This window comes from Bubalus kerabau, chromosome 17 (assembly GCF_029407905.1).
Source record: "Bubalus kerabau isolate K-KA32 ecotype Philippines breed swamp buffalo chromosome 17, PCC_UOA_SB_1v2, whole genome shotgun sequence".
In the NCBI taxonomy this organism is placed as follows: Eukaryota; Metazoa; Chordata; class Mammalia; order Artiodactyla; family Bovidae; genus Bubalus; species Bubalus kerabau.
The window spans coordinates 49,343,148-49,370,879 of NC_073640.1; the positions used below are offsets into that span (position 1 = coordinate 49,343,148).

General features: G+C 53.5%; 2 protein-coding genes across 2 annotated transcripts; both read right to left on the minus strand.

The window, feature by feature from the left end:
- Positions 1 to 1,898: 1,898 nt before the first annotated feature.
- Positions 1,899 to 14,657, minus strand: DMKN (dermokine). Its single transcript, XM_055551523.1, has 19 exons — positions 14,241 to 14,657; positions 13,781 to 13,972; positions 13,618 to 13,671; positions 13,302 to 13,346; positions 12,674 to 12,931; positions 11,963 to 11,998; positions 11,763 to 11,825; positions 11,532 to 11,570; positions 9,513 to 9,563; positions 9,313 to 9,360; positions 8,989 to 9,036; positions 6,756 to 6,812; positions 6,364 to 6,411; positions 4,548 to 4,595; positions 4,161 to 4,202; positions 3,762 to 3,833; positions 2,978 to 3,001; positions 2,822 to 2,869; positions 1,899 to 2,206 (listed from the first exon to the last, which is right to left on the minus strand). The coding sequence occupies exons 1-18, from the start codon at positions 14,640 to 14,642 to the stop codon at positions 2,822 to 2,824; spliced, it is 1,575 nt and encodes a 524-aa protein (XP_055407498.1). The 5' UTR covers positions 14,643 to 14,657; the 3' UTR covers positions 1,899 to 2,206.
- Positions 14,658 to 22,611: 7,954 nt separating this feature from the next.
- SBSN (suprabasin) lies at positions 22,612 to 27,552 on the minus strand. Its single transcript, XM_055552228.1, has 5 exons — positions 26,357 to 27,552; positions 25,625 to 26,248; positions 23,754 to 23,819; positions 23,592 to 23,636; positions 22,612 to 22,732 (listed from the first exon to the last, which is right to left on the minus strand). Exons 1-5 carry the CDS (start codon positions 27,215 to 27,217, stop codon positions 22,709 to 22,711), a joined length of 1,620 nt encoding a protein of 539 aa, XP_055408203.1. The 5' UTR covers positions 27,218 to 27,552; the 3' UTR covers positions 22,612 to 22,708.
- Positions 27,553 to 27,732: the final 180 nt, after the last annotated feature.

Sequence of the window (27,732 nt, forward strand, 5' to 3'; positions counted from 1 at the left end):
AGCTTTTTTTGGCTCTTGGTGCTGAGGATTCGAAATGGACAGAAACCTGTCCTGTGAAGCTTCTGTTCCATTAAAGGAAACAGATTATAACCTAACAAAAAAATTTAAGAAACAAGATCATTTCAGAGGATGACAAGCTCTGTGAAGAAAATAAGATCAGGTGATGTGAGAGTGGTTGGGGAGGTGTCCTTGGTTAAGCTGGCTTGGGGATTTGCATTTAGACCAAAAGTCATTAAAGTTTTAGCCTTTCGATGATCCGGGGTTTCAGGGATAGGTAACAGCAATGTTCTTTGGTAAACTGTCCAGACACATCTGGGTTGACATTGGACAGAGAGACGAGAGCCAGAACAAGCTGAGCCGTGCTCAGGGGTTGAAATTTTATTCAACAGTTAATTGAATTTGTGGGCTTTCCTGGTGGCTCAGCAGTAAAGAACCCGCCCGCCAATGCAGGAAACAGGGGTTCCATCCCTGAGTCTGGAAGATCCCCTAGAAGGAAATGGCAGCCTACTCCAGTGTTCTGGCCTGGAGAATCCCACGGACAGAGGAGCCTGGTGGGCTACAGTCCATGGGGTGGCCAAAGAGTCAGAAATGATTTAGCTACCAAACAACAGAGGGGTTTATGGGGGATTCTGAGCAGGGGAGCCTCCCTGGCTGCTGTGGGAGAATGGATGTTAGGAGAAACTCAAAAGTCAGAGGCTACATCAATAAGCTGCTTCAGAGGTCCCGGCAGGAGAAAGGGCTGGCCTGCTATTTTGAGAATCCTTTACACCAGAGGGCCTCAACCTGCTTCACCCAATGCTTTAAACTTTAGAGGGTGGCTTTCAGCCCTTTGGACCATGAACGCCCCAAGTCCAGAACTATGTTGACCACCTCGATCCCTCAATCCCCAGCTTCTCCCTCAATCCCTCAGGGATTGGCAGGAGGCAACGTGAGGTCCAGCAGTTTCTGTCGCTCACTCACACTCCCTGAAGGAAGCCAGCTGTCAAGTCAGCTGGAAGGACAGAACAGCAGCCCGGGACAGACGCGCTCTCCCCCCTGTGGCTGCGAGGAGGTACTGCAAGGCCCTCCCTAACCAGGTGAGATCCGGAAAGTGTGAAAGTGTTCCTGGCTCAGTCCTGTCCGACTCTTTGCGACCCCCGTGGACTGGAGCCCGCCACGCTCCTCTGTCCATGAAATTCTCCAAGCAAGAATACTGGAGTGGGTTGCCATTCCCTTTGCCAGGGGATCTTCCTGACCCAGGGATCAAACCCGGGTCTCCTGCACTGCACTCTTTACCGTCTGAGCCACCAGGGAAGCCCCTGAGATTCAGAGATGAATATAAAGCAGGAACCCCGGCTTAAGGACAAACGTGAGAAACAGATGCACGTCATTTCCCCTAAGTCCGCTTTGGGCCTGGCTTCTTTCATTTCTTCATCAGCTATTTGGGGCCCACCCTGTGCCAGGCCCTGAGCTAAGCCCTGGGAACTGAACCTCCCCTTCCCCCTCATGTCAGTCATTTTGTACACCCCTCTCAGGAGGAAGGGGCTTCTCCAGTGCTGCTGCTGCTGCTGCTGCTAAGTCGCTTCAGTCATGTCCAACTCTGAGTGACCCCATAGACGGCAGCCCAGTGATTCAATGGTAAAGAATCTGCCTGCAATGCAGGAGATGTGGGTTTGATCCCTGGGTGGGGAAGATCCCCTGGAGGAGGGCATGGCAACCCACTCCAGTATTCTTGCCTGGAGAATTCCATGGACAGAGGAGCCTGGCGGGCTACAGTCCATAGAGTCAAAAAGAGTCGGACACGACTGAGTGACTGAGCGCACTCAGGAAGAAGGTGAGTTACTCGCCCCAAACCCGTCTTCCCTCCTCCCTGACCCAGACCATCATTGTCGTATTAAAGAATAAAATCTGCCAAAGTCTTAGGGATACAAGATTCGTGTTTTATTTCCACAGAGAAACTAAAGTAGGACGCTCCTTCTGAATTTTCGTCACGGTGACTTCAGGTCACAAAATGGAGCTGGTGAAGAAACGACTGGGGTACCACTGAGACTGGTGGTCAAGGAGACACCACCACAGTGTGTGGGGGGAGACAAGGGACAGGCAGGCAGGACCCCAAGCTAGAAAAGGCAGGTGTTGGCGCTCAGACCAAGAGCTGGGGCCCGGGCACAGTCCGGTCCCTTGACGACCCATGTTTCTCAGGGCCTCAGTCACGGTCGGAAGTGCTTGTCTAGAAGAAGAGAACAGAGAAAAGGGTAGAACACCAGCCACTCCCAGATCTGTTGAAACCAGGCGTTCTCTCATCTCCCCCAGCTGCTGCACCCACAGTTCCCTCGTGTCCTGCCCTTGCCACCTGCGGTCTCCTCTCTCTCTCCTCCCTAAAACAAGTATTACCCCTCCCACAGCCCCCTCCCCCCTCCACACACAATTCCTATCCTGTTCCCGCTCCTTACTCTAGTGTTCGTTCCTGTCCCTGCCTGGCCCCACGCAGCACTCAGAGGGTACATTCCCAGTGTTCTAGGTCATTTTTAAAAAACTCTTCCAAGTATTTATTTTAACTAAAGTATATTCTTTTAATTTTTAAAAACATTTTTTGGCCAAGCCATGCGGGAATCTTAGTTCCCCAACCAGGGATCGAACCCACACCCTCTGCATTGGAAGCTCAGAGTCTTAACCACTGGACAACCAGGGAAGTTCCCGGTCACTTTCTTATGAGTCTTTCTCCACACCCTCACTCAGGTGTCTCCTCCTCCTTAATACCTTTAGCATGTTCTTCTAGAACAAAGGGAATGCCCAGCCCCCAGCCCTGACCCCAGGTGACTGTGCCTCAGCTCCTGATACTCACCTACCAAAACTTCACCCACTGCAGCAGGCCAGGGTGCGTCCGGGAAGCCTGTGGGGCAAGGAGAAGGTCTGAATGGACAGCGCATCATCCCCCATGCACCCTCTGGCCTCAGACCCCTTCTCTCGAGAGCCAAATTTTCTCTGGCCCAGAACTTACCGAGGAAGAAACCGTGACTCCCCCCTGTAAAGAGAAGATCAGATGAGGTGAGGTGAGGGCCTCCATGACTGCTCTGTATCAGCCATGTCCTCAGGGCTCAGGAGGGGCCTGTGGCCTCAGCACGTTCAGACCAGAGTCATCCCAGAGATCCTTTGGTCTGACGGCAGCCTTTCGGCCACAGCCAGTTTCTCATCCTGCGTGCTTTTTACCCAAGATGATACTGAACGCGGTCCCTGAGCGTGCACTGACCAAGGGAAGTGAGAAGAGGAAAGTTAGGTCTCCCTCTGCCTGCCCGGGGGATGAGCAAAGTGGATACCCACAGGAGTATTAACTGCAGCTTCACCTCCTTTCAATCAGCAGGCAGTTTCTGATCTCTCAGAAGAAGTCCCCGAGGGCAGGGGCTTTATTATTCCAAGAGATGGAGGGAACTACTGGCAGTTCGTTTGTTTGTTAACCAGCCAAATTAGTATTCAGCATATTCCTTTACTGAATTTATAAAATTGTTTCTTTGAGCCTGAATAAAGCAAAATCCTCACTTTTCTTTCCTGTTACTTCCTTTATGAAAAGCTTTCATTTTCCCACCAACCAAGAGTTTCTGGGCCAGCCTCCTCTCCCCGAGAAAGGTCAGCAGTTAGAGATAGAGAGCAGATTTGCCGTGGGTCCTGTAATTTTTGAGAAGGCTTATGTTCCTCACTGAGAGGATCCCAGTTTTCTCCATGGCATGCGATGAAATCACAGTTCCCCTGTAAACTCTTCTGAGTGGGTGGGCAGTTGCAAGTCTTACCTTAGCGGGTGTCTTGGCTGGGTACTGCCCGCCAAGGGCTGCAGGAGGTCCCTGATGGTTGTAATTGTAGTTCTGTGGAAGGAAGCAGTGGGGGCCGTGGGTGGGTAGGGGGACAGGAGAGAAGGGATGAAGGCATTTTACCCCCAACCCCCTGCTCTGGCTGGACCTTTCTCCAAGCCCCTGCCTCCTCCCCTCCTCACATCATTGTGTTTGCTTCTGTAGCATCTCCTTAGCCACACCCACCCCTTCACCTCACTTCACCTCCCAGCCCAGATGGCCTGGCCTCCCTCGTCCTTCTCTGCCTCTCCCAGCATCTCAGGTGTCACTGAGGAGGTGGGCAGAGGAGACCAAGGAAAGAAGGGAAGTCTGAATCAGGTGGTCAGGTGGCAATTAGCTCACCTTAGCAGTCCCAGCTACTGCGTCTTGCCATCCTGTGCCAGGCTGAGAAAATGATAGAACCAGGCATGAGGAGGGAGAATTTCAGATGGGCCAGACCAAGTGCCAGGTGGGCTTCCCAGGTGGCGCTAGTGGTAAAGAACCTTCCTGCCAATGCAGGAGACATAAGAGAGGTGGGTTCGATCCCTGGGTCAGGAAGATCCCCTGGAGGAGGGCATATCAATCTACTCCAGTGTTCCTGCCTGGAGAATCCCATGGACACAGGAGCCTGGTGGGCTGCAGTCCATAGGGTCACAAAAAGTTGGACACAACTGAAGTGACTTAGCATGCACAAGAGCCAGGCAGAAAGGGGCCATGGGCCTTCTAGGGCATTCTGAGGGAGGGACTCACCTGGCCAGCCCCACCTGCCCTCTTCTGAAGCGAAGGCATGTCCTCGCCCTGGAAGGAAGGGGGAGTCAGAACAAGGGCAGCCTCATGGTCCTTCAGGCCTTGCCGGACTCTCACCACCCAGGCTCTGCCCTCCTTCTGGAGGCCAGCATCCCACCCGGCCCACCCACCCCTCTCGGGGTCCGTGATAGGTGCTGCCTATGGTGAAGGCGGCGGGCTGGGAGGAAACTGATGGCCCAGATAGATAGAGGACAGGTTGCCACACTCAGTGGGCAGCGAGGAGGAGAGAACAGGTTTGGCAGCCCCACCATCACCCAGGCACCTGCAGTACTGGCCTGAGCCAGAATAACAAGTGAAGGAACCTATGCAAGCTCCCAGGGCGGAGCTCCAGAGTCAGCCCCACCCATCTTCAGCCTGCAACACACCCTGCTCCCCTCACAGGCCTGGTGATCCCTCTTCCCAAATGCTGTTCTCTACAGGGTCTTTGGAAGGCCCGGCTGGTTCCCACGGAGGTCAAGTCAAAGGAGAGAGAGGCAAAGAAGAAATACAGGAAAGCAGACAGAGCCCTTAAGAAGCACTGCAGGGACTTCCCTCGTGGTCCAGTGGCTAAGACTCTGCACTCCCAATGCAGGGGGCCCGGCTTCAATCCCTGATCAGGGAACTAAGATCCCACATGGCTCAACTAAGGGTCCCCATGCCAGAACAAAGATCAAAGGTCCTGCATGCTGCAACTAAGACCCAGCACAGCCAAGGAAATGAGTAAATATTTTTTAAAAAGAAGAAGCACTGCAGATGGACAGGCCACGTCCCCTCCTCTGATCAAGGCAAGGGGAAATCTTGCCTGTCTCTTTCTTAGGCTCAGGATCTTCTCCCCAAATCTGGCTTAACACTCAACCTTATCCATACCTGCCATTGACTTCTTTTTCGTTCTTTCTGTCACTAACTTCTAACCCCACTACTAGCCCCAAAAACGTGGACACAAACTGGAGGACCTCAGGCCTCCACAGGCATTTTTTGGCTTGGTCCGCATGTGTAAATTCAATTAGTTGTGAACAGTTGAAAGCCCTAGCTTTTCTAGAAAAAAATCAAGACAACGTGTCCCCATCTGTCCAGCCTCACGTGCCCACGTGGACAAGGGAGCCGGCGGCCCTGGCCTCAGTGCCCAAGAGTCCTGATTCCCGAAGGCCACTAGCCCCACGAAACCCAAGTGTGGCCTTCAACAGGACACTAAGGCCCTGCCCGTCCTTCCCAGAACTCAGATAACCAGACCCCCACCCACCCACCCCGGCACCTGCCTGCACGCGACCTTGACCCTCCCTCCTCCTCCTCCCCCAATAGATACTACCCTCCCGCTGGCCTTCAGCTTTCCTCCTGAGTGACCCTGTTCCGGCCCTGAGAGTTGAGCCCAGCCCCAGGCCCCTCCATCTCCCCCACCCCGTGACCCCTGCCCCCTGCTCCCCCTGCAGTACCCACCCAGCTGTGGCTCCCCCCGAACCAGGCCACACACAGCAGGAGCAACAGCAGAGATGAGACAGTGGCCGACTTCATGATCTCCCGCCTGTGGAGCCCTTGACTCGCGACCTCGGCTTTTATCCCGGGGAGGACCTCCCACCCAGCTCCTTCTCCATGACTCACAGCTTCCCTCTCCCACCCCACCTCCACTGGGCATGCACACAAGGAGGAAAGAAGGGACCGAGGGAGGCACCTTCCCTCAGCAGGGAGGAAGCAGAACCGAATCTCCACGCAGCTGCCCAGGGGCCCCGAACCTCGTGTCCCCCGAGTGTCCTGACCCCCAAACCAGAGGTTCTACAGCCCTTACCTCAGTAATGACTTTCCAGTTCAAGAAAGGGGTGTTGTGTTTGAAATCCTGAAGGAAGAAGGAAAGATGAGTGGGCCACAGGGAAAGAGGATTCAGAGGGTGGAGTGTGGCAGCCTGTTGTGAAAGTTTCAAGATCACGTGCAAGAACGGGTTTTGGCGCCTGGGTGTAGTTTGGGGTTAGATGAAGATAATCCTCCAGGAGACTGAGGGTGTTACATTGCTGATGGTACTGGTGATAAGACTTGGGGGAGATGATGCATCTCAGAAGTGGGAAGAGGGGGAATTTTGTGACAGGTAGACTGGAGCAGAGGGGTAGCTGCCTTGAGGGAGGGAGGGAAGAAGGACAGGATCACCAGGATTCCCAGTTCTTCAAAGAGTGAGAGTTCTCCTACCTCCCAGAGCCGCCTGAAGTAGAGGAGGGCACGAGTGCTGGGGGGTGGGGCTTGGCCCTGCGGATGGAAGTGGGGAGCGAGCCGGTGAGCAAGGCGCCTGTCCCCAACCCACCCTCACCTGTACCCCTGCTCCTGCCTCCCTCAGCCTTCAGAATTCACTGTGACTGAGGTCTGGGGGGAGCTGGTGCCTCTAGGGACACCAGAATACTGTTTTGGGGGACAGGGAGAGGGAGGCTAGGTCTCTGGAGCCATCAGCCACCCCTCCGTCACCCTCACAGCACACGACAGCTTTCTTCTCTAGCCCAGTTCCACCCCCTCCACCCCCAGCCTCAGGGAGAACACAACCTCAGGTCTGCCCCCTGGACCTTCCCACCTTACTACCTGCCCACCTCCCAGAGATGTGGAGCCGAAGTCCCCCCTTCCAACCACCCCGCCCCCTCCCCATCCCCCAGAACAACAGTGGAGACGTTAAGAAAGGAGCAGAGACCAGGAATGTGGGATAGCTGAGATTTATTTTGGAGCAAGCGTTGAGGTTAGTAGGGAGATAGTGGTGTTTAAAGAATGGGTCAGGGTGGGGGCTCCCCTCCATCTGGTAGCTCCGTGTCTGGAAGTCATGGGGTGCGAAAGCTCCTCTGGTCCTGGGCAAAGAAAGAAGATCCAAGGGGGAGCTCAAGGACTAGGGATTCGGTGAGCAGTGGACCAAGGCAGGGGTAGATGGGACCTCCACATCAGAAATCTACAGGGACCTTTGCGCCCATGGCTGTCATCCAGTCAAGTCCAGCTCCTGGGCTTGGAAACCCCCATACCTGCCAGGAATGTGTGGTCCCCTGTCCTCACTCCTCATCTGGCCGAGTCCTGGCTCCCTCATTGCCCCTCCCCCTACCAAGGAAGGAAGGAAGGAGGTGGATCTCTCCCTCCTCTTCTCTGCCCATCTCTTGTGTTCTGTCCTTTTCCTGGGAGATCTGCTCCTGGGGGAGCCGCCCCCAATGAATCCTGCCTGGCGGCGAGCACTCCCTTTACTGCCCCCCTAGATGTGCAAAAACGTTTGACCCCCTGGGAAGTATCTGTGCATGCCCTGGTTCTCCCATTAAATTCTTAAGTGCCCATGCTCACAGGCCTGAGCATGGTCCACGGCAAGGAGTCTTACCCTTACCAGAGACCATTCTCTATGAAATAGAAAAGGCTGTTTTGTTCATTTCGTCCCTCCAAGCCAGGACTCTGCTGTAGCTGGGAGCTTCTGCAACTTCCATCTTTCGGTCCCCATCTTATTCCCAGAGGGTGACGTTCCTGAGGTGGGGACTGCCTTTCTGTCTCCCCACTGACCATCTCCCTCCCCCATGAGTTTTGGAGGGCAAGAATCCTAGTCTGCATTCTTTTACTTGAAGGGTCAGGAACTCTAGTTTCTCCAATCAGGTGGCTAGTAGGACTGGGATGGGCAGGGGGCGTCTGACCACTGGAGAGCAAGCCCCAGTGGCAAGAGGCAGCTGCTTCTCAGCTCTGGGCTCTCACAGGCCATAGAAAGAGGAGCCCAGTGTTGCCATATTATTCTTTGAAAATGAATCAAACAAAAGGATCAGTGGACCACCGATTGCAGCTTCTGCCTTTGGTATTTGAATCATTTATTTGTCCTTCACCCCCCATTCCAGTCCACCCCCTCTGCTCTGGAGATACATCTGCTATTCTGGTGTCAGACCAGCCCGACCAGGGCTTCCCCTGCAAGAGCAAGGAGTAGGCAGGGAAGAAGGACAAGAGGGTTCTGGGCTCCGAGCATCTCCTAAGATTACGTATGTGCAGGGCCCAGACTGATACGTGCAGTGTTCATTCCCTTTTCCTTTCTCTCTTGGCATCAATCCTCAGGTGAACTTTAGCTTCCCGTGATTATTCAGTCTATGCCCTGCCTCTCTCTGCCTCTGCTCCCTCCCTGGTTCCTGGGGATTAGATCTACTTACTCTCCGGGGAAACTGAGGTTCAGGACTGTTCAGGTCTGCATGTTGAGAGGTGAAAGAAACCTGCTCCCTCCTTATCCCCCACTCCCAGCTGTTTTGAAATTCTCCCTCTCTTTTCAGGTCTCTGCTGTCCTTCCTCCTCGTTTTTATCTTTTCTTTTTAAATGGCGGAAATGCCTTCTTAATGACCATCATCACTGTTCCCTGGCTCACCTAGCTGGAGTTTAGCTTTCTTCTCTACATCCCTCTCTTAAAAAGATCAGAATGACGCGGCCTTCCAGCCCTTACCTTGTTTAAGGCATCCCAGTTAATGAAGCCCAGCTTGGATTTAAAATTCTGCAGGAAAAAAAAAAAGAAGAAGAAGAAGAATGGCCAAATTGGACATAGTGTGATTGACTCAGGGCCTCAGGACAAGAGAGGTCAAGGGCCACTGCTGACAATCATTATATTGGCTTGGCCAGAAGTTTGATTGGGTTTTCCCAAAGACGGTATGGAAAAACTGGAACGAACATTTTGGCCAACCCAATAGCCCAAAGACTTCAGCCTGTGGGACCAAGAGACACAGGTTTGGTTTCCAAAAAAGAATGAGCAGAGCACTCCTGCCGAACTCACCTTCCAGAAAGTGTCGAAGTTGAAGGGCTCAGAAGATGTCTGAGAGTTCTAAGGGACCAATGAGAAACAGAAGGAGAGTAAGAACCCACTCTGAGGGCTGGAGGCAGGGGTGGGAGGCACAGGTGTCGTGGGGTGGGGAGGGCAGGCAGGGGTGCTTGACACCATGGTCCCGACCCAAGAAGAGAGGTGTTCTCACTCACCAAGGTGTTGATTCCACTGACAGCTTCGCCTTCTCCACGGGAGCCCTGCCCCTGGGTGGGGAAAAGGGGACTGATGTTCAAGGCTCCATGCATCCTGTCATGCATGGCGCCTATCACCTCTCTCTTCTCAGCCTTTGTACTGTGTACTCTCTGTCGAGCCATCCACCCCACTTCTTCTTTCCACCGCACTTAAGAGCCGCCACCTCCAGAAAGCCTTCCTGGACTGACTTGCTGCTTGCTCTCCAGACTAACCTTACCCAGTCCCTTGAATCAAATCCATATTCTTTCTTCCCCCCATTCTTTGCTCCCCAAACACCACTAGTAGCCAACATGTAGTCCCACTGTGCATGGGGCGCTGTGCCTCTTTCCACCACTTTCCCATGTGGAAACGGCTTTGCTTTACAGAAGGAAACAAGCAGAGAGCTGCCCAGCAGCTTTTCTCAGCTCCTGTCTCCGTGTTAGACTCCAGTGCCAGGACTCTGAACCACCTTGGTGTGATTACGATGCAGAAAGCTCTGCAGTAACTGACGGGGGTCAACAAGTTAGCTTCGCTGTCCCTTTTTGACAGAAGAGGAAGCCCAGGCTCAGCGAGGTCAACTGACTTGCCTGGAGACACACAGATGACAGGTGATACTGCTGGTATTCAAACCTCCATCTTTTAACTCAAAATTCACTGCCTTTCCACTTGTCAATTCTGTCTTCTTACATTTGGTTTTAAAAAATATCCCCCTGGGACTTCCCCTGCGGCCCAGTGGTTAAGACTCCTCCTTGCAATACAGGGGGTGCAGGTTTGATCCCTGGTCAGGGAACTAAGGGGTTTCCCAGGTGGCGCTAGTGGTAAAGAACCCGCTTGCCAATGCAGGAGACATAAAGGACATGGGTTCAACTCCTGGGTCAGGAAGATCCCCTGGAGGAGGGTACAGCAACCCACTCCAGAATTCTTGCCTGGAGAATCCCCATGGGCAGCGGAGCCTGGTGGGCTACAGTCCATAGAGTCGAAAAGAGTTGGACACGACTAAAGCAACTTAACACGCATGCACGGGGAACTAAGATCCCACTGTGGGGCAAGTCAAGTAAATAAAGAAAATATAATAAATATCCCCTTGATGACAGAGGATGCGATGGTTGGATGGCATCACCGACTCGATGGACATGAGTTTGGGAGGACTCCGGGAGTTGGCGGACAGGAGGCCTGGCATGCTGCAGTCCATGGGGTCACAAAGAGTCGGACACAACTGAGCGACTGAACTGAACTGACTGATTATTCTGTTATTTTTGTCTGTTTTTCCACCTCACTACGTATTTAAGACTTTGGTGTACAAAAAGAAAACTAAAAATAGAATTACACACTGGGAGGTTTCTTAAAACCTGCCTACCCATAAAAGGTTAGTGTCCCTGACATGTGAGGATCTCTTCACAGAGCCTTCTCGCTGTAGTGCCCTCCTCCCCACTGGGCGTGCTCCTCGTCCTCTCACATAGGCTAGCAGCTTCAGCAGGACGCTTATTGGAAACCAGAGTCTCAGCCGCACCCCAGTCCTGCTGAATCAGAATCTGCATTTTCACAAGACCTCTGGGCGCTGCCTGTGGACCTTAGCGCAACACCTCCTCTGTCAGCTCAGCAGGTGCTGACAGAGAGCCAGATTTCCAGGATAACTAGGAGGGAAAGGTACGCTTTCAAAATCAGTTTCAAAACTCATCACCGAATTCTGTTCACTGGTCGGGTATAGGACATTTGAAACAATCCTGTTTCTAAAAGGACTGGTTTTCGTTCCATTGTTCACAGCCCCAGTCTGTGGTCTAACGTGAGATAGATCATGTAAGGACCTACAATTAATTATTACTCGGGAGCTAATTAGTCTTTTGAGGAGCATGCCCATGGTTTCCTCCCCCTGGACTGTAAATTCCCCACAGACAGGGTCGAGACAGAGGCTCGCATTAGGAGAGGGGTGAGAGGAGCTGCAGTGAGGAGGGGGCATCACTGCAAGGATGAACTGCAGTTGCTGCAGGTTCAGCTCTCACCTGACCCCCAGATCCCCCGGACACGTGCGGGTTGTCACACTGTGGGAGAGACAAAGAGAAGATTCTTGGTCCCCACCCAGACACCTAGTCCAGCCCTGCAGACTGCAGCCTTCGCACCCCAAGGCTGGCCTGGGTCCATCACCCCATCAGCATCCGCCCCCGTTCCTTGTGGGGACTGAGGGAGCTGTCCTCTCCCACCATTGCCCACCTTCCATGCCTCTTCACACTCACCTCGGGTTTGTTCCCGCCACCACTTCCAACTCTGCCCCCCGAGGAGGAGTTGGGATTGTTTCCCTACAAGGGAGAGCAAGAGTCCGTGTGGGGGCTTCAAAGGACTTGGAAGGGCCCAGAGTTCCCGAAGTAGGGATTGTCCCCATCCCCTCACCCTCTCCTGGAACCTAGAGAGGAGAAGGGACCCCTAGAACCCTTACCTGGGAGGAGCCACCATGATCAGAATTTCTAGTGTCCTAGATGGAGGGAAAGCGGGTGGTACAGAGAGCAGTAAGTTATGGCAGCTTACAGCACCTGGCTTGTTCTTGCCTGAGACCTTTCCCAGAACCCCAAAAAAGCCAGCTGTGCCCCCTCTCTGCAGGCCCCCTGGTCGGAGCTCCACCCTCATCCAGCTCCCAGGTCATGGTCCCCTACTGACCCTCTCATCCCTCCTGTGGGGACACTATTGTTAGCATCTACACCGAAGTTCTGTAAGTGTCCTTAAGTCTCCACATGTGGTCCTGTCCCCGTCCTCCTGGGAGCTTCCCAAATAAGTGTCATGTTTCCCTGGGCCCACCTCTCTGGCTCCATCCACCACCCAGCTCTGGTCAGATTCATCAAGTAGACATGCCTGCAGGAGCAGAGGTTAGACAGGAGACAGCATCCCCCGTCACCAAGTGGATGGCAAGGGGCTAGGGTAAAGGCAGTAAACTAATTCCAGTAAATTCTTCTGGAATTAGAGGGCACGTGTCAGTGGCACCGCCTGGTGGGTCTGGAAGGTGGGCAACATGAGCTGGGGGGCCTGGGATGACAACTCCATTGACGCCAGCTACCCTGGGGCTGGCAGCTTTCAGGAAGACCCTGGAGTGAGTGTCCTCAGCAGGGACCACCAGGGCCCCCATCTCTGCCTTCAACAAAAGAGTAGAACATACCGAGCTGGACCCGGAGCTGCCACTGCTGCCTGCATTGCTGCCTCCACCGATACTGCTGCCGCCGCCATTGCTGCCGCCGCCATTGCCGCCTCCACCGTTACTGCTGCCGCCGCCATTGCTGCCTCCACCGATACTGCTGCCGCCGCCATTGCTGCCGCCGCCATTGCTGCCTCCACCTATACTGCTGCCGCTGCCATTGCTGCCGCCGTCCTTGCCGCCTCCACCGTTACTGCTGCCGGCGCCACTGCTGCTGCTTCCCTGAGGAGCAGGAAGAGACCAGCGTCAGTCACTTCAGTCCTGTCCGACTCGGTGCGATCCCAAGGACTGTAGCCCACCAGGCTCCCCTGTCCATGGGATTCTCCAGGCAAGAAGACTGGAGTGAATAGCCATTGCCTTGTCCAGGGGATCTTCCCCACCGAGGGATCCAACCCTGATCTCCCTCATTGCAGGCAGATTCTTTACCGTCTGAGCCAAGAGACCAGAGTGAGGTCTAAAGATGAGAACACCAAGGGAGAAGGCTTTCCTCCCTCTCCCTCCTCCCTCAGGAATATTTCCCGCCCAGTGTGAGCTGAGTAGAGTTTCTCTGTCTCCCCGTGCAAAAATGCTTCAGTTTGCCCCGTCCTCTTACCCCAGAGTTGCCAGAGCTTCCACCTGAGCCAGGGGGGGTGGTGCACTGTGGAGGGAAGGGGACGGGTGGGGTTCCAGCCGAAGCTGTTCCCCGGGGCCAGGCTCTCCTGCATCCTCGGCTTGGCTTCCTGTCCCAGTGCCTCTCTCCCCCCAAGCCTAGCTCACTCTTCTGATCCTAGTCCCCACACCCGTCTCTCCCCAACTGTTATGCTTCTTCCTTCCATCCCTCCCCTGCCCATCTTTCTCTCCGCTATATCTCTCCCAGTTTCTATCACATGCATCCAGACACCTCTCCCTCTCCAGGCTCTTCCTCTTACTTCTGTATTTCTGTTGTTGCTGCTTCTCACTGAACCAGGTTGGGGCGCGGTTCCCTGCAGGAAGGGTGAGATGAGCTTGAGATCAGGAAGGACACGGGGGAGGCGCCAAGAGTGTGGGCTTGAGGGCACGGAGGGGGCAAGCATCAGTTGATGGTTACTTTACCTGAGAGTTGGCCCCCGATTTGAATGCCCCTCTGTGGCCTTCCTGGCCCCAGGAGCCTCCCTGAGCATTAGCTCCAAAGCTTCCACCTGAGCCTCCAGAGAACACGTGGTCCTGAGTGTCCCCTGGGTCTCCAGAGCTGCCCTGAGAGCCAGGGATGCCATGGCCTCCAGATGGAGGCTGCCCATTGGTTCCCTGAAAGAACGACATGGCTGTACTGAGTGTGTGTGACCTCCTCACTCTGGGGTGGAGGAGAGCGGGCAGAGCAACTCAGAGAGAGAGGAACCAGAGCAGGACACAGGGGCAGGCAGGTGGAGAGAGACCCAGGGCAGTGGAGGAGGGAGGCCTGACGTGGAAGGATCGCCATCGATGAGGAGGCATCCCTCCTTTCAACTGCTTCCCGGGATCCTCAGCCCAACTGCCCATAGCCTCCCATTTCCGCAGCGGCCTTCCAGCCACTCACCCAAGCTCCATTGCTGCCGGGCGTCCCCTGCCAGGACCTGTGGGCAGGGTCCACTCCGTGTCCGATGATATTCTCAGCCTGTCTGCCGGCCTCACTCCCAGTGTTTTTAAGAGCGTGGCTCGCTTCCTTAAGCTTGTGGGCAAGAGCATCCCCCAAGTGGGGGTCCCTGGCCTCCCTGATTCCCAAGCCCTCTGTCTTTCCAGTACCTCGGCCAATGGCCTTCTCGATTCCGTGGATGGTGGCTTCTCCCAGCACGTGTCCCAAGGCCTCTCCCACCCCGTGTCCAATGGCTTCCCCAGCTTCTTCTCTGGTGTTCTCCTCTCCACTCTGCAGCGGGCTAGCCTCCCCACTGCCCAGGAGCAGGAACAGCAGGAGGCAGGCCAGAGACCCCTTTAGCTTCATCTCTGCCTCACTTCCTCTCCCTGAGTGTCTTCTTTCCACCCAGGTTCCCTTTCAGGCCCTGTCGCTTCCCTGATGTCTACCGGCCCTCCTCCCTTCTCTCCTTCCTTCTGGCTTCTTGTTCGCCCTCCCTCTGGGTCTGCAGCCTGCTCTCTCCCTCCCCAGATGCCCTTGTCTTCCCAAAGTCCTCCTCCACACCGCTACTCCTTATAGTGTAGCTTGGGAGAAGGTGGCAGGGCTGGGCGGTTCAGGGTCCCTCCCCACAGTGACTCAGATCCAACCACCTGATAGGGTAATGAGCTGTAATTGTGAGTCTGAGTGTCCGTGTTGAAACAGAGAGGGAGTCTGTACATCAGGGAGGGAGGAAGAAATGGGATGAGTTCAGTGCCAAAGTGTTCTGATTTCCCAACCCCAGGAATTTGGGGCGCGGGGTGGGGGTGGGGGCATCTGGGGAGCTAGGCTGGTGGTGCCTCCTAAAGGTGGTGGGGTGGAGGGGACTTAGGAGGGAGGAATCAGACAGGATGTCAAAAGAGGGAGCGAGGGTAAGGAGCCCAGTGGAACAGGACCCATCCTAGGTGTAAGCCAGCCTGGATCCAGGGCACCACGATGGGTGCAGGTGACCTTTGCCAGCCTTCATCTCTCCCATCTCTCTCACCTCCCATACTGCCACCTACAGGTGAGAGCCTGACACTGCCATGCCTTCCAGCCACAGAGAGCCTGGGACCCCAGGCATCAGTCAGGGAAGGAAGTGGCCGCGACCCTCAGAGTGGTCATCAGGGCATGTCAGTTAGCATCTGGGCTGAGAAAGCTGGGTGTGGAGCAGGGGAGCTGGGCGGGCCGGCCACCCCCAGGGAACGAGTGGGAGGGAAAGACCTAGGGAGGGTGCAGCTGACCCAGGTACCTATCCTGTTTACCAGGCCTGACCCAGGCTCCTATCCTGTTTGCCAGGCCTGGAGGGGGCATGTGTGTGAGCTCACAGCCTGCTGTGAGGGCTGGGACTACACCAGCTCACCCCACCCCGCCCCCAGCTGCTCCCCAACAAGCCAAAGCAGCACTGGCGAGGGAAGAGGGGTCAGCACAGTGGTCCTCTCCCCTGGGCCCAGCTCAGGATGCAGAACTCGAGCATCCTCCAGAGGGCTCATGGCTCGCTGCTCAGCAAGTGTGGCTGCTTCTCCCACTCCCATGAACCCCAGGTCCTCCCATTTGGCACTGCCTGTATTGCTGGGACTCATCGCCCAATTAGGAGGGGCCAGTTTCCATCTGCCTTTCTCAATGTCTCTCAGTCAGTCTCTCTCCACCCCAGCACCCGCACCCCAACTTGTAACATCCATCACCTCTCACAATGTAAACACTGCCTGTCCTCTGCTGCTCCTTCCTACTTCCCTATTTTTCCATCACTGACTCTTTAATGATAATAATAGTGGCAATGGTAATACAATAGTAGTCATCGTTATCTTTGTAGCTGCAGTTGATCTATGGCTTTCTATGTGCCCAGCACTGGACTAAGCACTTTAAGGCTCAGACAGGCCTGTAAGAATCGGTCTTATTATTACCCCCATTTAGGGACAGAGAACTTGGTGCTCAGAGAGGATATAGTGGTGGGCTGCCGTCTATGGGGTCACACAGAGTCGGACACGACTGAAGCGACTTAGCAGCAGCAGCAGCAGCAGTGGCAAAGCCCAGCCCAGGCTGGCTCGCTCCTAAGCCTGGTTCCCAGCGTACTCTGTTTTCTTGGTGCCTGAGACCCTATCCTGGTTTTCAGAACCTTCATTCTTCTCTGGGTAGAATTGGTTTGGGTTTTGCTCCGGGGCCATGTGAGGGGCAGAGAGCATAAATCTGAGGCCTCCGGGGTTAGTGATGGACACCCCACACCCCCGGGACTCGCTGCTCCCCACCCACACAGGACCTCAGGGAAGGAGGTGGCACACATGCTCGCCAACTCCAAGACTCCTTCCCACACTTCCCTCATGGGACATCCTCACCATGGCATAGAGCTGCCCTGTTCCTTCTTCTTTCTTCTTTCTCTCTCCTTCTTGGAGCCAGCTTACCTTCTTAAGTATATTTTAAGAGAATACTTTATATCACTACTCTAAGTAGAAAGCCAGGATCACTGGCCCATAAATAGAAAGTACAAAAAAAAACAAAGTGAGAAGCAAGCAATTGTATCACATTATAGCTGGTGGCAGTTCCTGTATCCTCTTTGTTTTAAAAAATAAAGATTAGCACATCTGAGAGAGGTGTTCTGAGCCCACAAGCACAGAAATGGAATCTCCTTCTTCACCTAATCGAAAATTTCTTAAACATTTTAAGAAAACAGTTAAGTTTCTCACTTTTTGATTCAGACTTATTCAAAGCCATGTTCACAAGCCATCTAAATTATCCCATGCCACCAGTAGTCCCATTTATACCTTCTGGAAAAATACTGCCCTCAGACATCTGTGGACCTGAGGGGTCACTTCAGATCAGTCTGAAGGCATGTTTATTAAATACCTGTTGTGTATTTAATAAACAGAAGACTAGATGCTTTCGCATGAATGATCTCATTTAGTCCTCACTATAATCTTGAGAGATAGATATTATTCCCATTTTACAGATGAGGTAACTGAGGTCGTGAGCTGTTTAACACACATACAAAATCATATACAAGATCATGGCAAAATGGAGCTGTCAGAATCTGACCTAAATCTGTCTGACTCCAAATAGCCTTTTCTCCTACAGCTCCGTGCCTCTTCTCTTCTTTTATGCATAACAGTATCCACAAATCTGATATGCCCAGACCCTCTGATTTCAGCTTTTCTAATTCACTACTTCATTCATTCAACAAGTGTTTATTGAGTGCTTACTCTGTGTCATGCCTGTTCTAGGCATAGAATACAGCATGGAACAAGATCATGAAAGTCTCCCTCCTTGGGGAGCTCACATTCACTAAGGGGAGATTGGACAATGAACATATCAGGTAATGAAGAGTCTTATAAAGAAAGATACAAGGGGGTGAGGAAATAGACAAGACGGAGTTTGGGGTTGCTTTAGTTTTGGGTTTTTTGTTTTCTTGGCTGTGCCTCCTGGCTGACAGGATCTTAGTTCCCCAACCAGGGATTGAACCCAGGTCACAGCAGTGAAAGCGCAGAATCCTAACCACTGGGCCACCAGGGAACCCCCTCATAGTGTTTTAAATAGCGTGGTCAGGAAAGGGCTCTTTGAGATGTGATCTATGACCCAAGACTGAAAAGAAGTGAGAGTGAGCCATGAGAATATCTGGAGCCCAGAGATTCCAAGCAGAGAAACAGGGCAAAGGCCCTGAGGCGGGAGCCTGCTTATTCTGTTTGAGGACCATTGTGGCTTGTGCAGAGGGGAAATGCTAGCAGTTGAAGTCAGACACAACTAGGCCAGATTGTGGAACTTTGGGGACTTCGGTGAGGAATTTGACTGCTAATGAGGTAGAACCAGCCAAAGGCTGGGAATCAAAGAAGGTTGTACTAATGAGGTAGAACCAGCCAAGGGCTGGGAACCAAGGAAGGTTGTGACCTGACTCAGATGTTTAACTGACAACAGACTGGGGTGGGGGTGGGCCTGAGGTGTACAGAGGCCAGGGAGGAAGCTTCGGGGGGAGGCCGGAATCAAGGATGGAGCGGGCATGGGGCTCAGAGCTCGGTGGCGTCTCTGCTCCCCTCTCTGGGGTCCTGGGCCTCAGACTGGCAGCTGCCGGCTCACCTCATCCTTTCCTGGAGCCCATGCTCAAATCCTGACTTGATTACTTACTGCAAGAGGGGTAGATACAAGGATGACACAAGGTAACACACGCAAAGAGCTTAGCAAGGTGCCTGGCACATAAGAACACTCGAAAAGTGTTCTTGCTAGTGTCAGAGACATCACTGCTGTTGCAATCCTTTCCTGGCAGTTGTTTAATTTTGAGACACATGCACAGGCACGCGGGTACCCCCTGAATGGGCCAAAGGCAGAAATTTACTTTTAAAAAGGACTTATTTGGGGAATTCCCTAGCAGTCCAGTGGTTAGGACTCCCCACTTCCACTGGGGGGGTGACAGGTTCAATCCCTAGTCTGGGAACTAAGATCTCGCAAGCAATGTGCTTCCCACTCCCCTACCCGCAACAAGAAACAACTTGGTACGGGGAACTTATTTGGAAGTAGCCCTCCCCCAACCCAGGGTCACAAGGAAGCCCACCACCCCACCTCGAGCAGAGATGCCCAGCAGGAAAGTGCTTGGGTCGAGGAGCCAGCCATCACTGCCTACTAGCTGGGTGGCCTCCATCAACTCTGTCCCTTCTCTGAGCCTTGGCTTCATCATCTCTAAGGGGGTGATCATGGGACCCGCCTCAGGGGAGGTTATGAGGGTGACTGAATCATGTAAATGCTTAGTCTAGAGTGAACACCCAATAAGTGCTGGTGGTGACGGTCCCACCCAGACTCCTCTCCCTGTTCTTCCACAGCCTCGGCAACTGGCCTCCTCTCTTTCTGACTCCCTCGCCTGACTCTGCCTGTCTGGCCCAGCTTCAGGCTTCCTGCTTATACATCCCAGGTCTGCTCCAGCCGGTAGCCTCCTCTCTACTAGTTGCCAGACACCTGTGCCCAGCCTTGACCCCTCTTCCGGAACCTCTTAGTCTAGGGGAAATGGATATGAAACAGGTAAGGAGATAATTGCAGGCTTCCCAGGTGGCTCAGTGGGTAAAGAATCTGCCTGCAATGCAGAAAACGTGGGTTCGATCCCTGGGTTGGGAAGATCCCCTGGAGGAGGGCATGGCAACCCACTCCAGTATTCTTGCCTGGAGAATCCCATGGACAGAGGAACCTGGTGGGCTACAGTCCATTTGGTCACAAAGCGCTGGACACGACTGAAGTGACTGAACATGCACACACACACACACACAAATATATAATTACAGTTTGTCAACACCTTGAAGACCAGGATCAGTGCACTATGGGAGCAAAGATAGCCCTTTGTTCAAACCGGGGAGTCAGGAAAGGACAGATAGGCAGGGCGAACGTCCCTAGCAGAGGAAGCAGAGCTCACCAGGCCTCGAGGCAGGACTGAGCCGTGCCTCTTGTAACCTTCAGATCTGGCTCAACCCTCCTCTTCCAGAAGCCTCCCAGGACTGACCCCCAGCCTTATCCTATATCTCTTTGGCACCTTCAGGAACCCCATTCAAGCCAACCTAGCAAGAAAATGGGGGCAAATAGAATCAATGAAAGCTTTTACTTTCTGAAAGAATGATTCCCCACTCAGAAAGGGTTCTTGCAGACCAGATGAAAGGACGTTCAACACAGAGTAGACCCTCTGTTCCCACATGTGTAGGAAACACACGGCATTGTGTTGGGCAAAAAGTTCATTTGATTAGTGAACAGTTGTTCAATAAAGTTCTTGTGAAAATGAAAAATATGTGTTTTATTGTTACTTAAAACCAAACGAACTTTTTGGCCAACCCAATAGGAATGAATGTTTCTGTTTATTGAAATGACAGAAACAAAGCTCTGGGATTTACTTTGAAAAGCATCGAAAATGTATCAGTACCCGAGCAGAAGGATCAGGGGAAGGGACGGTTAGGGAGTTTGGGATGGACATGTATACACTGCTATATTTAAAATGTATAACCAACAAGGACCTACTGTATAGCAAAAAAAGAAAAAGTATCAGTACATGGCTAGACGGCTTGGTGTGTGTTGAGTGGAAATGTGATAAAGCAAGCATAGTCATATGTTCATGGTGGAATCCAGGTGGTGAGTATGCAGGTATCCACTGTAAAATTCTTTCATTTTTGCAATAAGATATTGCCAGGGAAAAAAAGGAGCATATATTGTTTAAGTAGGGACTTCCCTAGTGGTCCAGTGGTTGGGACTCTGAGCTTCCACTGCTGGGGGCCTGGGTTCTATCTGTGGTTGGGGAGGCAGTGAGGCAAAAAATAAATAATAAAATAAAATAGTGGTATTCTACAAACAAGGAAAAACACAGAGAATATGAAGTGCCCAGAACGTTGCCTTCACTGTGCATATCAGGCTCCTCCCTTCCCTGGTATGTCCTAAATTTAGTCTTTATTGATACATCACTTTGTGTTTGTTTTCAAATTCTGTTTGTGCTTTGTGCTTAGTCACTCAGTGGTGTCCAGCTCTTTGCGACCCCATGGACTGCAGCCCGCCAGGCTCCTCCATCCATGGGATTCTCCAGGCAAGAGTACTGGAATGGGTTGCCATTTCCTCCTCCAGGAGATCTTCCCGACCCAAGGATCAAACCCACATCTCCCATGTCTCCTGCTTTGCAGGCAGATTCTTTACCTGCTGAGCCATTGGGGAAGCCTTCCCAGGAAGCCTTTAAATTCCCTAAGGGCAAAAACACTGTCTCCATTTCTGGTCCCACAGTTGATAGAATTTTGGAGCTGGAAGCCATGTTTGTAGTCCTCTCTTGCAGACCCCCGCCCCCCTTTATATGGGAGGAAGTGGTGGCCCCTGGAGGGGAAGGACATGGCCCACAGGCACCTGGTCTCCCAGCACTCCACCCATGCTAGGTGAGTATTCTACAGACTTTATAGGTAACTGGGCAAGGTCAGGTTCTGGAAATAGACAGGCCTGCTACTTTCTCACAGGTTAAACCGGGCAAGTGGCCTGGCCCCTTGGAGCCTCAACTTCCTCATCCATACAGTGTAGATCACATCCTTTGGGTTGTAGGAAGCTTAAAGGGCTGTAGAGTATCTTTCATATGGTACCTGGAAGCTACTGCATGCTCAGTATATAGTAGTTGCTAGCATCATTGCTCCGGGCTTTGAGCCATCTGCAGATCTGAAAACGGGGCCTCGTGTGTCACCATTCCTCTCAAAAAGAGGCCTCCCTCCTGTCCTTCCCCCTTAGCCCTTTGTGGTCCCACCGGAGAGAAGACCTCGCACGTGTGCCTCCTTCCTCTCTCCTTATTCACTGAGTCCCCTCCCTACTGATACTAAACAGCAAAAGAGGACTTCCCTGGTGGTACAGTGGATAAGAATCTGCCTGCCAATGCAGGGGATACAGGTTCGATCCCTGGTCCTTGAGAAGGTCCCACAAGCCGCAGAGCAGCCAAGCCCGTGCACCGCAACTACTGAGAAGGTGCCCTAGAGCCCGGGAGCCACAACTATTGAACCCATGAACTGCACCTCCGGAAGCTGGCACACCCTAGAGCCTGTGCTCCGCAACGAGAGAAGCCACCGCGATGAGAAGCCCACCCACCATGATGAGCGAGTAGCCCCCACTCTCCACAACAAGAGAGAGCCTGCTCGCAGCAACAAAGACCCAGCGCAACCAAAAATATTTTTTTTAATGTTAAAAAAAAATAAACAGCAAAAGACCTCTGGGTTTTCAGAATATCCTTTGTGGCTGTTTCTCTCTCCACTTGTGTGACTTTGGTTGTGTTTCTTAACTTGCCTGAACCTCCATGTGATTTTTTATAAAATGGGTCAATAGCAGTACCTCTTACCTAACTGGTCGATTGAGGGGATTCGGCGAGGTCATGCATGTAATGCCCGGGGAGCCTAGCATGCCTTAATTACACGATACACACGGGTTACTATTGGTATTCCTTTGGGTCCACACCCCTGAAGGAGGATGCTAACTTTCTGGGCTCCACCAAGGTTCCTGCCATTTTCCCCCAGGTGCTCCTCCCCCCACTACTTGCCCAGAGGGGCTTTCCCTGCATGGATTTCCTGTCGGTGCCAAGCACAAACTTTGCACCAGTGAAGTATAACCTGTCCCTGTTACCACCCTCTTCCATCAGATCAGCCCAAAATCTCCAGCTCCACCCATCCTGTGCATCAGACTCCCGGCTCCTCCAGCAAAGCAGCAAGAGGAGGAAAGACAAGCCTCCTCCCATGGATCCCCCACTTAGGGAGCACAATGGACCATGATGTTGTGTAGTGTGTTGTATTTATTCACAAGTCTCAGTATTGCCCCCTAAGGGACTATAGAAATCCATCCTCCCCCTTCCCTTCCCCACGCCCCCCCAACCCCGCCCTGTGTGCCCCAGCTCCTTCAGGTCATTTCAGCGGATATGACAATAGGAATGTCAGTGTCTTCAACCAGGCCAGTTCATCAGCTTAGGGAATGATGCTGGTGACGCTCTGGAGGAGAGAAGGAGAGAGGGAGTGGATACAGAGTCCTGTGCCCTCACACCCCTAGAGAGATGAGAGGGAGACTAGCTACTCCAGCCAGGAGTTGCTTCTGTTCCAGGGACTATCTTAAGGAAGGCGGCACCTAGACTCAGGAAGAACAGGGAGCCGGTCCACCCAGACACAGGTGGCAGGAGCCTCAGTAGAGACTGAGAAGCCTTGTCTGCTTTGCCTGAGAGGATCCTCCACCACCTCCAGAGCCCGGGAATAAACACGGGTGTGTCTCTGAGTTTCTGGCGTAGCCTTAGGGCTGTTCTACACCCTCACCCATTGGATCCAGTTTCAGGCCGCTGAATATACTGAGCACAGACGAGACCTAGGACTTCTCTTTGGGTCTAGAGGGAGGCCCAGGATCCCAGAGGAGCCTTTAGCCTGGTGGGGGGTGGGGGTGGGGAGGGACTTGCTGTCCACCAGGGACAGAGCTGGGGTTCCCACCACCCAGGATGTTGCCACAAGACAGCAGGAACAAAACAGCCGAGGGAGTCACAGTGAAGAGAGTGGGTGTGACAGGAGATGCCGAGGGGCGTAGTGACAGGCACACATGGGAAGGTTTCAGCAGCCCCTCCCTCCTTGGCTCCTAGATGCATAGGGACCCCTGGAGGTCTCTTCTGCTTGGATGGGAATAGAAAGAGCCCAAAAGGTGAGAGCAGGATGTGAAGGGCAGAGAGCGGGGAGGCAAGGCAGACCAGAGCTGGGAAACGGGTTGGCTGGTATCTGCAGAGCCTGAGTGTCTGTCCGCAGCACAGCTCTCAATGAACAGGTAATGGGAGAGGGTGTGAGAACATCTCCCAGAAACCACCTAGGCACTCACCTTCCACAGGACTGACAAGGCCATGAAGGGCTTGTTGACCGAAGCCTGAAATTCAAGGACAAGAGGGTCAGTCCCCAGCATCTGTCCCACCTACCACCCGAGGAAAGCCTCCGCTCCCCACACCACCACCCTCCGAGTCCATGCTGTGTGCTCGAGACTTACTCCAGATGTTAAGGTTGTGGTTACGGCCCCTCCGTGCTGGGTGGTGGATCCGCCTGGATGACCATCCTGTGGACGAAGCCCAGACTGTTGTTACAACCCCTCAGACCTTGAGGGTCTCCCAACTTCTTTTTTCCCAGTGGCCCATTTCCCCTAGGGTGACTGGGGCTAGGGTGGGAGGCATAAGCTCACTCGCCGACCTGCACTGTCCAGGAAGAAAACCCAAAGCCCACGTGGCTGTGGGAATTCCATGAGAGGAGAAGCCAGGAAACATGTCTGCCCTTGCTGGTCAGTCTTCCCTCAATTCCCTTTTGTTCTGCTTAATGAGACGTTCTTAGTCACTGAGAAGGGGCCTCACTAGAAAGGGAGCCCAGAGGAGCCACACAAATACCAAGACCATAGTTTAATCTCCGCCCTGACCTCTAACACACTCTTCTACACACACTCCAACCTGATCACTAGTTCGGGCTGATCCCCATCCTGAACCCTCCCCAGACTCTCAGCAGTGCCTCTGCCTCTGCACTGATGCTGCTAGCCTTGAATCCCCAAACCACCCACCCACTCTTGGGCTCTATTCAGTGAATCCTGGCACCTGACTCACAGCCCTCTCCCTTACCCTGCACACTTTCAACATAGTTCTTCTCTCCGCACCCACCCATCCCTGGCTCCGTGGCTGGCAGCTTTCGAGGCCTGGGCCAGTCTGCAAGCTGGTGTCCCAAGACTCCGCATGGAGAGTGGGGAGTGGGGAACTGGGGCAGGCAGGAGTCAGCCTTCTCTTGCTCCTCCTTGGTGCCCGTAATGCTGTGTGTGGTGCAGCTTGCCTCCCAGTATCTCTCCCCTCTATGTAAGTGGGGATCAGAAATCCCCCAGGAAGTCTCCCTGGTGATCCAGTGGTTAAGACTCTGAACTTCCAATGCAGGAGGTGGGACTTGGATCCCCGGTTGGGAACTAAGATCCCATATGCCACATGGCTATGCTCTCTATGCTTAGTTGCTCCATCATGTCCGACTCTTTGCAACCCCATGGACTGTAGCCCACCAGGCTCCTCTGTCCATGGGAATTCTCCAGGCAAGAATACTGGAGTGGGTTGCCATGCCCTCCTCCAGGGGATCTTCCCAACCCAGGGATCGAACTCAGGTCTTTGGTCTTGCAGGCAAATTTTTTACCATCTGAGCCACCAGGGAAGCCCATGCTGCATGGCACAGAGAAAGAAAGAAACAAAGGAAGGAAGAAGGGAAGAAAGATCCTCTGGAAGGCCTCCTCTGACAGGGCAGTGTGGAGGAAGAGAAAAAAGCCTAACTTGCAATTCACCAAAGCTGTGTGCTAGCCATGTGACCTTGGCAAGTCCCTCAAACCTCGCTGAGCTTCGGGTTCCTTATCTGAGAATCAGGGAGTCAGCATCCTTACCCTGACTACCTCAGAGGCTTGCTATGAAAATTAAACAGAGTGGGCTTATCTCCCAAAGCTAGTCCTCAAGTTCATGCTGACGTTCTGGGTTTTCTCAACACTCATTCTCTTTGCTCCATAATAGATCTTGGCCTCAGTAACTGCTTCCTGTTCCCCAGGGGAGGCAGTGCTCCTCCCTACCGATTGCCTTAACTGGGAGGCCAGCTCCCTGGAGGTGGGGCTGGGGTCCTGTCCACACTCTCTGATACAGCGCTTTGCATATAAGATGGCTTAATCAGTCTGACCAGTTGGCCACCAGCTCCTTTGTAAGGGAGATGGAGAGTGGGAAGCCCAAGCTTCCCCCAAGCTTAGCTGCCCAAGCTTCTTTCACCAAATAATGGTGACGTGGGCTCCCCAAAATGTCCCAAGGGTTGAACCTCTCCCTCCCCAACACCCTTCTCCCCACTTCCCCACCCCTGTTCACCTACATTCAGCAGCTGGTTGGCTTCCTTGCCGGCTTGGTTGACCCCATTATGAACATTCTGCTGCAACCTGTCCTCCTGCTTCCCGGCCTGGCCTGCAGCATGGTGGACACCTTGGCCAAGTTTCTCCGCTTCCTTTCCAGCCTGGCCAGCAGCGTGGTTGACCCCATGGCCCAATTTCTCTGCCTCCTTGCCGGCCTGGTTGACCCCATCATGGACCCCTTGAGCCACTTTACCCGCCTCCTTTCCGGCCTGTTCAGTAGCATGGTGGACTCCCTGCCCAAACTTCTCTGCCTCCTTCCCAGCCTGATTCACTCCATGTTGGACCCCCTGGACTATTTTTTCTCCCTCTTTCCCAGCCTGCCTGGCAGCATAATGAACATCCTTGCCAAACTTCTCTGCCTCCTTCCCAGCCTGATTCACTCCATGTTGGACCCCCTGGACTATTTTTTCTCCCTCTTTTCCAGCCTGCCCGGCAGCATGGTGGACTCCTTGACCAAACTTCTCTGCCTCATTCCCAAACTGCCCAGCACCATGGTGGACCCCCTGCCCAAACTTCTCTGCCTCCTTCCCAGCCTGATTCACTCCATGTTGGACCCCCTGGACTATTTTTTCTCCCTCTTTCCCAGCCTGCCCGGCAGCATAATGAACATCCTTGCCAAACTTCTCTGCCTCCTTCCCAGCCTGATTCACTCCATGATGGACCCCCTGGACTATTTTTTCTCCCTCTTTCCCAGCCTGCCCGGCGGCATGGTGGACTCCTTGACCAAACTTCTCTGCCTCATGCCCAAGCTGCCCAGCACCATGGTGGACCCCCTGCCCAAACTTCTCTGCCTCCTTCCCAGCCTGATTCACTCCATGATGAACCCCCTGGACTATTTTTTCTCCCTCTTTACCAGCCTGCCCAGCAGCATGGTGGACCCCCTGCCCAAACTTCTCTGCCTCATTCCCAAACTGCCCAGCAGCATGGTGGACCCCCTGCCCAAACTTCTCTGCCTCGTTCCCAAACTGTCCAGCGGCATGGTGGACCCCCTGACCAAACTTCTCTGCCTCGTTCCCAAACTGCCCAGTGGCATGGTGGGCCCCCTGACCAAACTTCTCTGCCTCTTTCCCAGCCTGCCCAGTGGCATGGTGGGCCCCCTGGCCAAACCTCCCTACATCACTTCCCGCCTGGCTGACCCCATGATGGACCCCCTGAATCATTCTGTCTGCCTCCTTCCCGACCTGTCCGGCAGCGTGGTTGACCCCATGGGCAAGCTTCTCTGCTTCCTTTCCTGTATGTCCGACGCCATTGTTGATTCCATGGGCTACCTTGTCCAAGCCACGGTTGAGCCCCTGGACGCCCTTCTCCAGCTCCTTGCCGGCCTGGTTCCCCATGCTGCTGAGTCCATTAAAAACTTTCTCCACTTCCCTTCCAGCTTGAGTGATTCCATTGTTGATGCCTTCCAAGGCCTTGCCCACTTCTCTCTCTGCACTGCTCAGCCCTCGGTTGATCCCTTCAATGACCTTCTCAATGGGATCATTGTTGGCCGCCCATCCAGGCAGAGCCCCCAGTAGCAGCAGGAGGGAGCAGGAGCTGAGCAAACTGGCAAGATGCATATTGTTGGGCAAGCGGGGAGGATGCAGAGAAGATCCAAGGAGGCAAAGCTTCTATTTATCCTCTGCCTCCTTTGCTCTTCTCCACCCCTCATGACTCAATTACCCTGTGAGGTGCTTAGTCCCCGGTCAGGGAGGTATTTCCCAGGGAGATCTGGGGTTGAGCAATGAGAAGAGGAGGAAGAGAGGGTGAGTCATGAATGGAGAAGACTCACACGGCATCTTTGCTCCTTGCCCAGCTCGCACCCTCCACCCCTGAGCCCATATGTCTGCCCTTTCAATCACCTGCTCTTTTCATTCCTCAGTCACTATCCAGGCTTCATCTCTCCCAACCCCATCTTCAGTCACCCTCCATCCCTAGGACCCTGGCTGGTTCTTCAGCATCTTCACTCCTCTCAGGGGATCTAAGAATCCAGCTTCCCCAGCAACAAGGGTCTGAAAAGATGGGGAGCAGGGGCCAGAAGCACCCCCCAGGGAGTGGAAGCAATCTTTAGACCTTGCTCTGATTGTTGTTGTTG

What these genes read in the sequence shown, in the direction of transcription:
- DMKN (XM_055551523.1), bottom strand. Translation starts at nt 14,642, where the DNA reads ATGAAGCTAAAGGGGTCTCTGGCCTGCCTCCTGCTGTTCCTGCTCCTG. An exon ending in ATCATGGTGGCTCCTCCCAG is followed by an intron (nt 11,826 to 11,962) that starts GTAAGGGTTCTA and finishes TCTCCCTTGTAG; the next exon opens with GGAAACAATCCCAACTCCTC. An exon ending in ACTGGAAAGTCATTACTGAG is followed by an intron (nt 4,596 to 6,363) that starts GTAAGGGCTGTA and finishes CCTTCCTTCCAG; the next exon opens with GGCGAGGACATGCCTTCGCT.
- SBSN (XM_055552228.1), bottom strand. Translation starts at nt 27,217, where the DNA reads ATGCATCTTGCCAGTTTGCTCAGCTCCTGCTCCCTCCTGCTGCTACTG. An exon ending in TCCACCATGCCGCCGGGCAG is followed by an intron (nt 26,249 to 26,356) that starts GCTGGGAAAGAG and finishes GCTGCCGGGCAG; the next exon opens with GCTGGGAAAGAGGGAGAAAA. An exon ending in AAGCCAACCAGCTGCTGAAT is followed by an intron (nt 23,820 to 25,624) that starts GTAGGTGAACAG and finishes CTTCGTCCACAG; the next exon opens with GATGGTCATCCAGGCGGATC.